At 38.0% G+C, this 15,857-nt stretch overlaps 1 protein-coding gene across 3 annotated transcripts in view; it reads right to left on the reverse strand.

Moving 5' to 3' along the window:
• Nucleotides 1-15,857, reverse strand: part of si:dkey-88l16.3 (prolow-density lipoprotein receptor-related protein 1) — a 50,730-nt gene that overhangs the window by 34,501 nt on the left and 372 nt on the right. For all 3 annotated transcript variants that reach the window (XM_056735866.1, XM_056735865.1, XM_056735864.1), the window contains exons 3-19: nucleotides 15,618-15,786; nucleotides 13,647-13,875; nucleotides 13,167-13,286; nucleotides 12,854-13,072; nucleotides 9,294-9,614; nucleotides 8,983-9,201; nucleotides 8,715-8,882; nucleotides 7,877-8,155; nucleotides 7,586-7,801; nucleotides 7,202-7,408; nucleotides 6,865-7,131; nucleotides 6,572-6,787; nucleotides 5,954-6,163; nucleotides 5,589-5,855; nucleotides 5,285-5,500; nucleotides 944-1,096; nucleotides 545-811 (exon numbers count right to left, since the gene is read on the reverse strand). In XM_056735866.1, coding sequence (XP_056591844.1) covers nucleotides 545-811; nucleotides 944-1,096; nucleotides 5,285-5,500; nucleotides 5,589-5,855; nucleotides 5,954-6,163; nucleotides 6,572-6,787; nucleotides 6,865-7,131; nucleotides 7,202-7,408; nucleotides 7,586-7,801; nucleotides 7,877-8,155; nucleotides 8,715-8,882; nucleotides 8,983-9,201; nucleotides 9,294-9,614; nucleotides 12,854-13,072; nucleotides 13,167-13,286; nucleotides 13,647-13,875; nucleotides 15,618-15,786 — 3,743 coding nt within the window. The remainder of the gene's footprint in view (nucleotides 1-544; nucleotides 812-943; nucleotides 1,097-5,284; nucleotides 5,501-5,588; nucleotides 5,856-5,953; nucleotides 6,164-6,571; nucleotides 6,788-6,864; nucleotides 7,132-7,201; nucleotides 7,409-7,585; nucleotides 7,802-7,876; nucleotides 8,156-8,714; nucleotides 8,883-8,982; nucleotides 9,202-9,293; nucleotides 9,615-12,853; nucleotides 13,073-13,166; nucleotides 13,287-13,646; nucleotides 13,876-15,617; nucleotides 15,787-15,857) is intronic.

Consider the following 15,857-nt stretch of genomic DNA (forward strand, 5'->3'; position numbering starts at 1 on the left):
CCTCAGCTGGCCACCCTGCGCTGTCTTTGGTCGATATTAAGCCATGTTGACAAACTTTAATATCCTAAACTTAAAGCGGCCCTGCAACGATGCGTCATGCGTTCCGACTTTACAATGTTAAACATTCCATCTCCTCATTCTTAAAATGAGAAAGTGCAAACTTACAGCTATCAGGCATATGCAGTGGCTTTAGACTAGAAGAAACGTGTTATACTAACGTTATTTTTTTTCTGCCAAAGATTATTGTTGTACTGATTTATTGATAACTTTACTGTGTGCAGTATTTGGTTCAATTCTCTGCCTATATCGCTTTTTTATATTATAAACGTGAATAAATCTTGTTCAAATCTTTAATGTGTTGCCTCCTGTCATATAATAATGAATTAATCACAGTACATGTGGTTGAAGTATTGGCCAAAATTTTCTGAACTAGTTTTTAGTTTTTTTATAATTTGTTAATGAATCTTATTGTGCATCGCGAGCGGAGTTAATCGTTACATCCCTATTTAAAAATTAATCAGAAAGCAAAATGGTATAATTTCACCTGGATTGCACTGAAGCTCACAGTCCTCCTCATCAGATCCATCCTTACAGTCCATCTCTCCATCACACACATGACTGTACAGGACACACTCCCTGACATATTTACAGGGTTTAGATCCCACACGACACTTGAATGACCCTGTGGTTGAGGTTGTAGGAGCCATTGTGGGACAACCGACCTCATCAGAACCATCAAAACAGTGAGAGCGACTATCACACACCAGATTCCTCTCAACACACTTCTTTCTGTCCTTACACAGAAAATCACCTGGAAACAAAATTACAAGGTTGAGAGAAAGGACAATTTATTTATTCAAACGTCATCAGCACTTAAGGCTAGTCACTCACGGCAAAGTCATATCAAAATATCAATATCAAAAGATGAAAACCATCATTTCACCTGGAGATGCACATAAATCTATACAAGCCGCCGCATCTGATCCGTCAGGACAATCTCTTCGGTCACACATCTCAGCCTGAGAAACACATACTGATGTTCCCGGACACAGAAAAGAGGGACTTTCACAGCTTCCCTGGGAAGTTCTGGATATAGCTGTCATGATAAACAATACAAAATGTACCTTAAATGCAGCTTAACAGAAAGTTAAACAGTCATAAGGTCTCAAGTGGAAAAAATAAATATATAGTTGATTAGAACAATATATTTTAATGTAAAAAGTAATCAAGACTGACCCAACACATTATATTAGTAATAAATCATGTTCATACACAAATAATGTTGCAAAAAAAATTAACTTCTGACTACTGCATAAAGAAAGGTCAAGCTAACCACACTGGATGGTAAAAAAAATTCTGCTGAGGAATGATGAAACCTGACAGCCAATATTAAATTGAAAGGAATACCTTTCAGGGAGCCTAAAAATTTAAATGTTGACTATAATTGGCTGTTATTAGGTTTTTAGGCAATTCGTTATAGTGGAGCTATCATACCATGTCATGCATTCTGATTTGCATCAGCGAGAAGTGTGGCTTCTCATGCTTAACGTGGTCCAACTCGTTTTTTAACAAGTTGACCATATGACTTGATGCACTCCCCACCCATCACTCCAAACTGTTTCTGAAAGTTAAGTAAACAAAGTCATACGTCTCTGTTATGTTGGCAATCGGTGTGTATGTGCATAATGTAAAAATCTCGTGATGTGATGCGTGTTGCTTGCTCGTGCTGTGTGTTGCTTGCTCGTTCTGTAGTTCCATCCCACTCCGCCCACTAGTCCCACCTCGTGTTTTTCCGGAAATAATCGTACACTAGTATCTCTCTTTTATAAATTGTTCAAACTAAATACACTTGGAAGATATGACGTATGCAATACTATTGTATAAGCACTCAAGACTAATATGACTGGCAGAAACTGCCCCGTTATACAGGACCTATAACTATAGATCTATATCGAATCTACCATTCATTTCTAAGGTACTTGAAAAAGCAGTTTCAACTCAACTATGTTCCTTCCTCCAAAGGCTGACATGAAGAATTCAAAACAGGTGGCTTATTTATCAATAGTTTAGAAAAGGCTCTATATTTTGTATTAAGGATGAAATTTAAAGTGTCCAAGTCCAAAAAAAAAAATGTAACACCACGTTCATGGTCATTTGCATTCGAAAACACCCCCAATGACCCTTATATGGTGTCAAAATATCCCTTTATAAATCATGCCGATCGGTCTGTGCAAACAGAATAAAGTCGAATAAGGGAGAAAGCACAGGCTCTCTGTTTGTCCTTTCCTGCAGCCATCACAAGTGCAGCAGTCATAACATTTTTTTCATAAAAATGGTTTGTATCTAGAACCGTTCCCATTTTAGAACCGGTTCCAAATTTCACAGAATGAGGGATTCGATAGGACGCATGCATTTCAGTTCGGTTTATTGATTCCTGACTTTTTTAAATCACTTGTAAATGGCAGTGAGCATTTTACCGTTGTATCTGTCTGCCAGGACCTGGGACAAGGACCTTACCTCACTACGCACATGCGCAGCTACTTACCATCGGAATTTGAACGCAGCAAACGTTCAAAACTTTTGTTAAACTTTGAAAAAAGATTATAGCATTGCCACATGCAGTAAAAATATTTCGTGAAAGGGAGGAAGTACATTTTATATGATGAAACGCGTCATTAAACTGAAGAAACGCTCCGTGTTTAAGCCCGAGCCTCCAGCTAAAACGCACCAGAAAACTTGCAGCTATTAGCAGCGTCTCACTTTCGGGTACAAAAAACAGATAGAGATGAAAAGACAATCAGTTACTTAATCTTTTTTAAAAGTGATCACAATTAAATGCATCTGGGAAGCTACAGGACAACATGTTCTAGTTTATTTTAAGTGATATTTGTGAATAAAATACGGAATTATTTCATTTTTAAAAAGAGATTGAATTAATACTTCAATTAAGTGCATCCGGGAAGCTACAGGACAACACGTTCTAGTTTATTTTAAGTGAATAATTTGATTACTTTTTTAAAAATGAAAACTCTTTTTCACAAATAATTGTTAATGGACGATCTAGCAACTGCATGTTCTATATTTTATGTTGAATTTTTGTGTTATACTTCACCTAAAGCAATTACAAACCCAAACTATTTATTCTTTAAATGGACTTGTTCATTTCATTATTTGACGAATTGTCACAGTTAACAGTTACAGCCTAAATGTGACGAATTAAAAAAGTATTTGCAATTTTTTTTTCTCTCCCCAAGATACTGGAATCGCAACAGAATCGAACCCAACGATACCCAACCCTACTCAGTGATGACACTCACCCTGCGTTTCATTCAAAGGGCTCGTCCCGATACCCTAAGCCCTTCAAAGGGTTATACCCTCCAGAGTGAGAGCATCAAAGGGTTGAAAGGGTGTATGCGACCAAACAACCATTTCTTAAAGTTCCCTTCTGTGTCATTACACACCTACACAAAGAATCATGGGGGTCAAAAGTTTTCGTCAGTTGAAGCGGTCACTGTTGTTTTCACTCCGAAGTGCCATTTGGAGGGTGATATATTTGATTTGGAATGCACGGTCAATGATCAAATAAATCTTTGGCGGGGCAAAAATAATATTTTGCGGCCGGCAAACAAAAATGTAATGTTGGAAAAACCTACTACTGAACAAAGCATTTTTGCGAGTAATGCAGCAAAATCGCTAACAAAAAAAATGACCAGAATTATGGCTCGCTGCTGCATGCTCTTTTTGGGAATGATCAACTCAAGTTTACCATCCATGTACAGCTTCGAATTTCATCTACACTCCACAATGTCATCACAGCGGTAAGCCAATAGAGCAGAGGAATTGATTTATTGCTGCATGCAAAACCTACAAGTGAGTTAGCATTTTAGGGCTTACGGTTTGATCACGCCAAAAGTCTATGGGTTTCTGGTAAATCACCCAAAAAATAAGGTATGTGGTTAACTGAACATAAATATTTTCATGTTTTATTCTATGACATAAAACCCACCAATTATAACCCACGTGTGATTTTGTAAAGCCTTTTTGTGTCTTAAAAACGCCGATTGCTAACAAGTGGCTAAAAGCAACTACTTTAGCGGGCATGTTAGATGTCAGTGCACAAAGCTCACAAATAAAGCAACGTGGGCACAAAGCTCTTGAAAGGTAGATGCAGATTCATTCGTGGAGTAATTACTTACCAGGGAAAACATTATTAAAAAAGTTTGAAAGGTGTCTGAGGCTTGGTGGTGGTGACATTGATATCAAGCGACCTTAAGTGTAAAGCATTGTGTTAGTTTTGTATTTCGGTTTCAAAAGTAACAAATGTCAATTTGTAAAGATAAACTTGATGGACAAAACATGTAAACATCATAATCCGTTGTTAATCACAAAGCTTTTTTTCGCCATCTTCCATAACTCTTAGGGAAAAATGCATAGACTTTTGTCGAAGTAACGAGTGCGGCACTTACTTCCGGGTAAGAAATTCACATCATCGAGGTTTTGGATAGAAAGCTTATTTCGATCTAGAATCAGAAAGCTGAATAAATAACTAGTGTTAATGTAGCACATATAATGTTAGAGTTAAACCATGACAACAGCAAAAAGTTAACAGCAAAAATTTAAATCCATGGTTTTCACAGCCATGGCTTCACAGCACATTGTTTGGGCATTCTAGACAACTGTGAGGGACATCAGTGTACCGATAGAGACCTGATAGAACAGTCAGCTTTTGTGGGCGGAGTTTGGAGGAGAGACGTGAACTGATATGATTCTCAGTCAGAATTGCTTGCATTGATGTCTTCTTTTTCTTAAAATCATTTTGCAATGTAGCCTATAATAATCCAACAGTTTTGATTTATTTAGATTTTTAGTTTATAGGCCTAATGTGGAATAACACTTACCGTTTTGTTGAAGGGGCATAGAGTAGCTTGCATTACATTCTTTTTCGGCCAAATTAATATAGGCTTACTCATGAAGGGAGAGGGCTCAATATCTTGATTTCATTTACTTTGCTCAATTTTATATTAAGCTGTATTGTTTTTTTTTTTGAAAAGCAAGAAAAATGATAAGCAAATTTTGACTATTCAGTTTGTCTTACAGTAAAATAAATAACTTCAATAATAGAAGAAATGCAAAAAAACATGTTCAGTATTATTCAGGCTTCAGCCAAGGGTTTCACATCATGTTTGGCTTCGGGCAAGAATTTTCGTTTTGGTGCATCCCTAGTTTGGTCCGTTACATTGTGTCAGATGCCTCCTTTAACATCCAAACATTAGATGTTGCTCACCACAGTTGACTTCATCAGCACCATCTTGACAGTCCTTAATCCCATTACAGATGAAATCTTCAGGAATACAATGCGTGTTCCAGTCGCACCGCATGACGCACATCCCTGAGGCTTTCTGGCATCCAGTCTCATCAGATTTATCCAGACACTGAGGAGTTTCATCACACACTAGATTCTTCTCAATACATCTCCCATCAGTTGTACACCGAAACTGACCTTTCGTAATTGAACAAATTAAGATAATTTGATTAGTATGAGAATGAGACCGACAAAAAGTGGATTGTAAAAACTTAGATTTGCCAACCTGGTCGGCACTGACGTTTACAGTTTTGTTCATCTGATCCATCCTTGCAGTCAATCTGTCCATCGCACACATTTCTGTACAGGACACATCCTCTGCCATCTTTACAGGGTTTAGATCCCAGACGACACTTTAATGATGCTGTGGTTGGTGTTCTACTTCCCCTGATGGGACAGCCAACCTCATCAGAACCGTCAAGACAGTGAGAACGGCCATCACATATCAAACTCCTCTCCACACATTTCCTCCTATCCTTACAAAGGAAATCACCTAGCAAGGGTTCATAGATGTCAGAGATGTGCTGATTTGGTAGGAAAAATATTACAGAATCCAAGATAGATAACAGTAAAAATGAAGTGAAGATGTACCAATTTTTGCACAAATATCTATGCATGAAACTTCATCAGAACCATCAGGACAATCTAGCTTCCCATCACACAGACGAGTCTGAGAAATGCACAAAGAACTTCCAGGACACATTATGGAAGGACTTTTACAGACTGGAGGCCGAGAGGCAACAAATGTCGAGGCACCTTTCTTGACAGCCAGTAAATTTAGGTTTCCACTGTTAATTTCAGCTGTGAGAATAAGGAAAAAGAATCTTCATGAAGCTTAAACCGAGTAACCCATAACTTAGTGTTCCTACTCACATAACTGAAGGAAATGATAGAACATAAGTGGCTTCAGGAGAAAAAAAGAATAGTCTCTTTAAAAATTAAACACTTTGGATTTAACTTTAAAAAGCTTTCTACTACACCAATTACAGATGCAGAGAACATGCAAGCAATCGATCTACAGAATGATTCTAAACCCCAAAATGCAAAAAAGCAGTAGGCCTCTATTCTGTTTATGTAAGGGTAAGATGAATGCACCAGAATTTTGGCTGCTGAATTATTTGGCATCTCTAGACATCAGTAGTCAATTTTCCTTAAGCATACACAAAAATGCATTGCACACAAACTTCCATCAACTGAAACTTCACTCACTGCAGTTTGCTTCATCGGTGGCATCCACACAGTCCTTCTCTCCATCACAGAGGAAGCTCTCAGGGATGCAGCGAGTTTTATTATCACAGCGGTGTTTGCAGTCATGCGAGCGAGTGAAACAGTCAGTTTCATCAGAACGATCCTGACATTGAGGTGTGCCATCACACACCTGTATTTTGTCAATACACATCCTCCCATGGGCACAATGGAACTGATCTGTAGGAAATGTCAAACAATACATTAAACATGTTTTTGGTTTAAGAATTTAGATGTATAATTATTTATGGTTTTACCTGGTTTACACTGAAGTTCACAGTCGACTTCATCAGATCCATCTTTACAGTCTATCTCTCCATCACACACATGACTGTGCATGACACACTCCCGGCCGTCTTGACAAGGTTTAGAACCCACACGACACTTTAATGATGCAGTGGTTGATGTTCTACTGCGCCCAAGTGGACAAGTTACCTCATCAGAACCATCAAGACAGTGAGACTGTCCATCACACACCAAATTCCTCTCCACACACTTCCTTCTGTCCTTACAAAGGAAATCACCTAGAAAGATTTCATAGACGTCAATGCTTTGCATTTGCAGAATATATAACCTAAAGATTGAGTGATTTACCGATTTTTGCACAAGTATCTATGCATGAAACTTCATCAGAACCATCAGGACAATCTAGCTTCCCATCACACAGGCGAGTCTGAGAAATGCACAATAATGTTCCTGGACACATCATAGAAGGACTTCTACAGACTGGAGGCTGAGAGGCGACTAAAGTCGACACACCTTTGTTCTCCGCCAAATTAAGATTTCCACTGTTAATTTCATCTGTGACAATAAGGACGATGGAAAGGGGTAATTTATTCGAATGAAATGGGTTTTAAGTCATTTCTGCAAGTATAAGGTTAGGTAACCTTAGTGCTGCAAAAAAATTAATTGATTTTCAATATGCATAAACAATAATGCATGTACACATAAACCTCCATCCGCTTAAACCTCACTCACTGCAGTTTTCTTCATCAGTGGTATCCATGCAGTCCTTATCTCCATCACAGAGGAAGCTCTCAGGGATGCAGCGAGTTTTATTATCACAGTGGTGTTTGCAGTCATGCGAGCGAATAAAACAATCCGCTTCATCAGAGCGATCCTGACATTGAGGTGTTCCATCACACACCAGCTTTTTGTCAATACACATCCTCCCATGAGCACAATGGAACTGATCTATGGGGAAACGTTTGGTTCAAAGTCACTAGCACACATAATGAGTGCCAAAGTTACACACGTTTAAGGTTTTACCTGTTTTACACTGAAGTTCACAGTCATCTTCATCAGACCCATCCTTACAGTCAATCTCTCCATCACACACATGACTGTACAGGACACACTCACGGGCATCTTTACAGGGTATAGATCCCATACGACACTTTAATGATAATGATGATGTTGTTGTTGTTGAGGTTGCAGGAGCTGCAGAAGGACAACCGACCTCATCTGAACCATCAGGACAGTGAGTGTGACCATCGCACACCAAATTTCTCTCCACACAATTCCTCCTGTCCTCACAGAGGAATTCACCTAAGGGTAAAAAGAACTTTTTTGTAGCACAGGGCCTTGTTCTCCTGATAGGGCTGTTAAACAATTCATTGCTATTAAAAGCAATCAGAATAAAAAAAATTGTTTGCATCATATGTTGGTTTAATTTTGCATTTATAAAACATTCACGTACACAAAGAAATGCATGTAAATACATGTATTGTCACCTCCACATGGCCTCATGCCTGGCCGGTACTGATGGGTTCCTTTAAGAACCAGCTTCTATTCATTCTTGTGTTCATTTAAAAAATTATAATTGAAGTATACAACCGAAGAAGAGAAGATATTTTCACCAAGAGAATTCAAATTACATGTTGACATACACAAAGCAACAGTTCTTGGAGTGGACCTCACATCAAGTTTGCCTCACACCACCCTTGCGACGGCCTTTTATATAGCAAGTATTTACGTGTATTTGTGTACATGTATGCATTTATTAGTACAGAATATGGATACTCATTTTGAGAAAAATAAAAACGTATTAATGCGATTAATCGAGTCCAGTGATTAAATAGCCCGACCTCCTGTAGCACCACATTACCTGGCTTTGCACAAGTGTACAAGCAGAAAGCCTCATCTGACCCACCAGGACAATCACTCTTGCCATCACATTGCTGAGACTGACTGATACACACTGTTGAACCTGGACACAAGACCAGGGGGCTTATACAAGTCACCTCGGTAGGACGCACATCTTCAGCCACGTCATCTGAAAAAGCAATGTTTTAACAGAACAAGTGTATAGATAAGGGGCCGAATAATGATACAGTAGACCTCAGAAAGTGAAAAATTAACTCAATATAACAAACCTTGCACGACCTCCCTGAGAGCAACAGATAAGCCAACAATATCATTTTCAACAGCAACCTCCGAGATACGGGTTCGATCTTTGCGATTCCATACTGACAGGAAGTTACTGAACAAGGCCACTACGTAGGGTTCATAAGCAGCCACAATAGAGCCAGGAATGACACACTTTTTACCTCCAGAGTATTTCCTAGCCTTTAGTAGACTCATGACCTGCAAGACTAGAGTTTAAAAAAGTCCTCAAAGTTAACCAAAATAATTGAAATATTCAAGAGTACACCAATAGTTACTTAAGACAAAAGGTTGCACGCACAAGAGCCACCATTCCAAAGAAAGCTGTTTGCTTTTCTATCAAATGCAATGGTGCCGAAACCATTTTCCTCCAAGCTGAAGACTGCTTCTGCACGGCCACCGATCAAACCCAGTTTCATTCTCATGATCTGACCTCCCTCAAGCCAATACAGCTTTCCTTTCTGCCAATCCACGAAAAGGTCAAGGATTGCAGTTCTGGCTTGATATAACTGCCTGGAAATACTCTGATGAAGGGGGCCAATGGTAGAAACACCGATGGAAAGTTCATCACAGGCCAGCCAGTACAGATTCCCTGTCTTCTGATCCACTCGCACAACACAAGCTGCAAGTGAAATGGGGAAAATCAGAATAACAGAATCTTGCCAAACATTTCAGTTGTAATGGTTCCATAGTATTTCTTTACATTTTTATTTGTAAGAGTTTTCCTGCAAAATTCAATGAATGTCAGACCCAAAAATAACCACGTCTATGTCTTTACTGCACAAATTTTAGTGTCTGACAGGAGCTTTTTAACGGCGAAAGGTTTGCGCTGGCGCAAACTGTTGCCAAATCTAGCCGGTCACATGTTGGCTGCTCAACGAATAAGACATGCACTGTAACAATTACCATAGCTCTGACATGCATTTTTGCATTGCAATTTGTAATACATTTTTGTATTGCAATATCCAATACATTGATGTGTTGATGGAGGAACCATAAAAATTATTAGGTGCTCCGATTGATCGGTCGCCGATCATAATCGGCCGATAATCACTTTGGGAAGTATGATCGGCGGTCTCTAAAAAGGCCGATCCAGAAAGCCGATCAGATGACGCAAAATTGACGAGACATTTATTTTACGCGATATGAAAATGGCTTCACAGGTCTGGCAATTCTACAAGGTGTGTGAAATAGACAATGCTTTATCAATCTGATACGTGTGTACTATGTGAATTCCACGATGCGAGAAGCACCCAAAACATTTTTACACCAACAACCTCTTTAGACGTTTGAGGGTTAGTCACGTAAAGCAGTGCGACTAGTTTTCAAAGATAGCCTCGCGCAGAGTGAGCGGGCAGTTCAGCAGCTCGAGCGCAACTCTGCTGCAGAGATCGCGTCAACCGAAGATTCATTTGTTCTACCAGTGATAAAAATATCTGAAGGCAATCGTCATTTTGACGCAGTACAATAAAGGCGATTTGTAATTCCCCTTTTTATCATTCCGTGTCATTAGAACGTGATCGTGAAGAACGTGATTGTGAGCGGAAGGAGGTAGACTATCGCGAAGGGACGTGTGTTTCTTTTCATGATCTTACTCTCAAATGTCTGCTCAGTTTTGCTAAACGCGCATGTGGTCAACAGAGACTCGAGATGCATCCATCACTCCCCGCATACACACAGGCGCGCTGTGGTGCCGTCTTTACAGAGTTTTTACTTCATAAAATAGCGTCTTTTTGTATCAATAATAGCTTTCAGTGAGTGGAAAAATATCTCTAACTGCGTTTTCTCTGTTCAGTGAAGCAGCACATATATGTGAAACCGGACAACAAAAGAAGTCTTATTGGTACATTTTTGGAAAATAAGATTTTTACATAATTTAAACAAAGCTGAATAATTAAGCTTTCTATTGATGTATAAGTTGTCATGATATGATCATATCTGGTGGAGATATACCCGTTTACAACTCAAAATATTCAAAATATTGAGAAAATTGCCTTTGAAGTTGTTAATAAAAGCCAGCCAGTTAATGGCCATCCACTCACAAAAAGTAAAGTTTTGATATATTTAGTATATTGAATTTACAAAATATCTTAATGGAACATGAGAAAATTCGATCATTTTGACCCTTACAATGTATTTTCGACTATAACTAAAATATTCCCGTGCTCCTTAAGACTGGTTTCGTGATCCAGGGTCACATATGACCAAACCACAGCTTTCTTGTGAGTACAAAACACCTTTTACAGGCACCTGTCATTGTTATTGTATGGACATAAGAACATAAACATTTGCTTGTAATTAGATTATTATTTTATGTCCGACAACAGAAACATTGAAAATAAATGAAGTCTAAGTCTAGCACAACCTCTCCTCAGCTGTCAGTAACGGAGACATTTTTTAAAGCATCAACCCTACTGCAAGGACAGTAAGAAGCATAAAGAAATATCAGATTATCAGATAAAATAATGTAATAAATTTGCATTGATCACGGCCACTTTATATTGTGGAAGACAAAGGGTTTCTGGGACTCATGTCACATGCTGCTATGTTTTATGAAAATATGTGGTAACACTTTCCTTGAAGCATGTATGTTTAATTTATTGTAAAAGTAGTTTTCAAGCAGTGTAATGCACAGTTTAATGCATTGTAATGTCTAATAGATAATTGTTATTACAGTTAATACATTATAACACTAAGCAATTCATTGTAACACGACACATTTTAAATGGGTTATAATTATTTACAACTACATACAATGCATTACAACACACATTATGAATATTAATAATGCATTTTACCCTTTAATAACTCTTTATAATGCATTATACATAAATGCTTCAAGGAAAGTGTTACCAAATATGTACCTTACTAATATTCATTAGTTAATTCATGACACTTTCTCTTTTGGTACTCAGAAAGCTTCAAATAGTTCCTATAATCGGTGATCGGTATCGGTATCGGCCAATACAGCTTTCAGTGATCGAGGATCGGTGATCGGCTAAAAAAACCCTGATCGGAGCACCCCTAGTTATATTATAGCATCTTTATTGTATATGCCCTTTCCCTAGATTGGCAAATATGTAGCCTATCCATAAATTTACCTAAGTTCAACTACCATTTCTAGTTCTTAGGTGCTTTATACATAGTTTTTCACGAATTGCAATCTATTTTGGCCTCATATAGGCTTTTCTCTGGTTCCAGTCAAAACCTTGTTTCCCTTGAACTGCATTTGTCAGTGAGTGTTAAAATTGTAGTAGAGTAATTCAATAATGATTTTGGACGGTTTTAGGAGGGAGAGGATTACCCACTGCGTGAGCAGAAATGACACATTGTTGAGAATGAGAACTCAAAGAATTTAATACCCCTTCAGATTTTTTAATTATGAAAAATATTTCAGTCAAGTGTTTTGAGCAGTAGCATATGCTTTGCATTGGGTGGTATATTTACAATAAACTGAAAATTAAATTGGAAAAATTGCATTATAAAAGTTGTATAACAGGAAATTAAGACGAGCAAACGAGTCACTTGAAATTACAAAGGCAGCAGTTTAGTATGAGAAAGTTAAATAATCGAACTAATACATTCATTCCAATCAAATTGAGAAAGTTTAAGAGACCAAAACGTGGTTGTTCGTTTTGTGGCAATTAATTGTAATAAATTTTGTATTTCAATTTGGAAGTCCAGAAGACAACATACTGAGAATTTATCCTACAACTGCTAATGGTGTAATCAGTTTTGCACTCATGTTGTGGCACACAGCGATATACAAAACCTAGCACACATAGCTAGGAGGGGTCAGTTTTACATGCATAGAGTTCGTAGAGAATGCTTTGGATCATAAGTCAAGTATTAACGACATACCAGGTTTTAATGTAAGAATGTACTCTGACATGTCCCGAGAAAGCCTGTTAGTCTTCACATGACCAGTCCCATTACACCATACCACACAGCCGCGTTTCCAGTGCATGTCGAATGCCTGAATGTCCTCATCTGAAGTAAAGAGTTCAGTTTTGATGGTGGTGTTCCCCGTAAACTCCAGACTGTATATGACAGTGGCAGTTGCATAGGCAACCTTAAAATCTGAAATTTGGAGAGAAAACGAGAAGTCAAAAGGCTTAAAAAAACATAATTATTGTTCAAAGATTTGTCAAAACAGGAGGAAAAAAAAACTAACTTTCACAAGAGCCATAAGCCACAGGCAACATTCCCTCAGGACACAAACAGGTGAATCCAACAGGACTTTTCTTGGATGGTAAACACAGCTTGCACCTAGAGTTTTTACATGGTGAAAAACCTGTGTAGAAAAACACATACCATAGAGCTTAGTTTGGCCTAGACCACATGGTGTAACCACAGAATTATTCAGAAAAAACATTAAGGGCCATTTTCCTAGACAGGGATTATTTTAAACCAGGACTAGTCCTTATTTAAAAAGACTAAAATATCCTAGTTAAACTAACAACATACTCTGCAAATTCTTTACTGTGTGCTTCTTGAGACAAAAGAAGCGCACAGAAATATTTTAAGAAATGCCAGTGCAAGTTTTCACAAACAATTTACACTGGCAGATCGATCAAGACACCAACATTTAAATTAGTCTGTGACTAGGCTTAAGCCCTGTACAGGAAATCACCCCCAAGAAGGCTAAATTTACCTCGAGGCTGCTGAAGCTCATGGTAGACAGTCAGAACAGGAAGGGACGCTTTTAGGAGGAACTCATTATATTTTGCAGTGGGTAGATTTTGAGGAGTTTGCCAGAGTCTCTTTTCATCTGCCCAGTAGAACCAGCCATTGAAGACTGCCAGGCTCAGAGCAGAACTTCCTTGAAAAATGTTCCAAAACGTGTAACTCCCAGAACCATCTGTCCTAATGCTCTCAATTGACTGGGAAAACAAAGGGAGAAATTTCACTGCTGATTAAAATTATTATCTTAAATAATAGCATTTATATAGAAGCACTATATTATAAAGAAACTCTTAAATATAACAATATTGGATGAATTTCAAAAGCAAGCTTTAAAATCTGTTGGGTGTTCAGAATTGATTTTAGACAAATAGCTACTTGGTTTTGACGGCAGTTACCTTCCTGCTTAGAAAAAAGGTCACACATGTTCAGACCAAGACCAAAGCAGATTTTTGTGCATATTCATATTTAGAAAATTCACATGGAATCGGTTTGTAGCTACATTCATATGTGCTTTGAAATCCTATTCAATTCGCATTTCTGGTACTGGTTTAAATCTGCGCGCTCAGATTGGACTTGCATAGTTTTTGGTTTATGCTACGTTGTCACACATGTGAAACATAACGTTAAATGTCACATATACCTTAAGGATGTCAAATGTATTTGCAGCAGGTTCATTAGACATAGTAATCCAGCGCAGCAGCAGACGGCTCAGCGTATGAAATTACCATACTGCAAGAGCAACACAGAGCAGTGGGCTTACGAAAAGTTTGTGCGGGACTGCGATGTTATACACTGATCTTTCTGCACAGCGACACATGAAGTTGAACATTTCCTGTCAACGCAATGTCATTGCAATTGAAACCAATGGAAGAATTTGCATTCGCACGTTTTCAGATTTAATAACCATGCGTACGGCAGAAACTGCGCTTAATTCCCTTTATAAATCCAAGTCAGGGGAAGAATGTGCATCTCAAACGCGATATAAACATGTACGGAACTTACAACACCTAGTTTAACTACGCATAAAATCATTTACATATAATTTAATTTGCATATTTCCATCCACGTGACGGTTCGATACATGTAAAAGATATGAGCCAATGGACCACTCTACCACCGGATCGCACAGTGTCAACAATAAGATCAAAGTGCGCAACGTTGATCAATGTTCTAGCTAGAAAGTTTTATATACATTGAATGTTTCAGAACACGAGTTCTGCAATTTAGTTTAAGAGGAATCATAACACACGGGGTCATTAAAACATTAAATGCGCAACATGCCACAGGATTTTTTTTATCTCCATTAATCAGAGTGAAATATTTAATCAAATGTGTGAATAAAGGAGTTTATAAAAATTATACTTTCTGTATTCGGCTTCCTTCAAATCAGTAAAAGAATGTGTACGCATGGTCCTGCAGTGAAAAATGTGATACGGAGACAGCACTGATTAAATATTTAGAATTAATTTTGATTTATGATTAGTCAAATTTTACAAGAAAGTGTTTATGAAACGATAATCAGCGAGTACAAGCACAAATAACACTGCTGGACTTGCGTATGATATAGAGTGAAATTAAATGTTCTCCATTTCAAATTCTCCATTTGAGTTCACAAACTTACCATGTGTTGCCACTTCCCGTTGTCTCCAGAATGTGGGTACGCATGTATCAGAGATTGCTTACATGTGCGACCATTCTAATGTCAAGTTTAGATCACTAACTTTGTGTGAAAAGTGGCAAATGCACGTTGAAAGCCTTGTTTTGTGCGTACGCAACTTATGTCCACAGTGTGGACAATCAATCATTTATATTAGATTTCAATCAGATACAAACTGTTGTACTGACAGTCTGAACATATCAAAAGTGCTGAAGCCAATTCTGACTCTTATTGTAACTACTGTGAATGTATTAACGATCAGCAGTTCAACATCCAACCCACCATTTTGAACTCACTGATCCAATACAACCGTCGTGCTGCCACATCCAATGTAAGACCTTTTGGTATCTGTGCGGTAACAAAAATGAGTGTAGTCCGATTCAAACCATCCATTGCTGTCCTTTCAATGGTAATCTCTTCACTCGTTCCTCTATTAATCCAAAATATAAAACTGCAAAAAAAGATGTCACAGTTAAGACTCAAAAGTTCCCCAAAAATGTAAGCCTAAATGTAATGACTCCT

This window comes from Triplophysa dalaica, chromosome 22 (assembly GCF_015846415.1).
Source record: "Triplophysa dalaica isolate WHDGS20190420 chromosome 22, ASM1584641v1, whole genome shotgun sequence".
NCBI classification, from domain to species: Eukaryota; Metazoa; Chordata; class Actinopteri; order Cypriniformes; family Nemacheilidae; genus Triplophysa; species Triplophysa dalaica.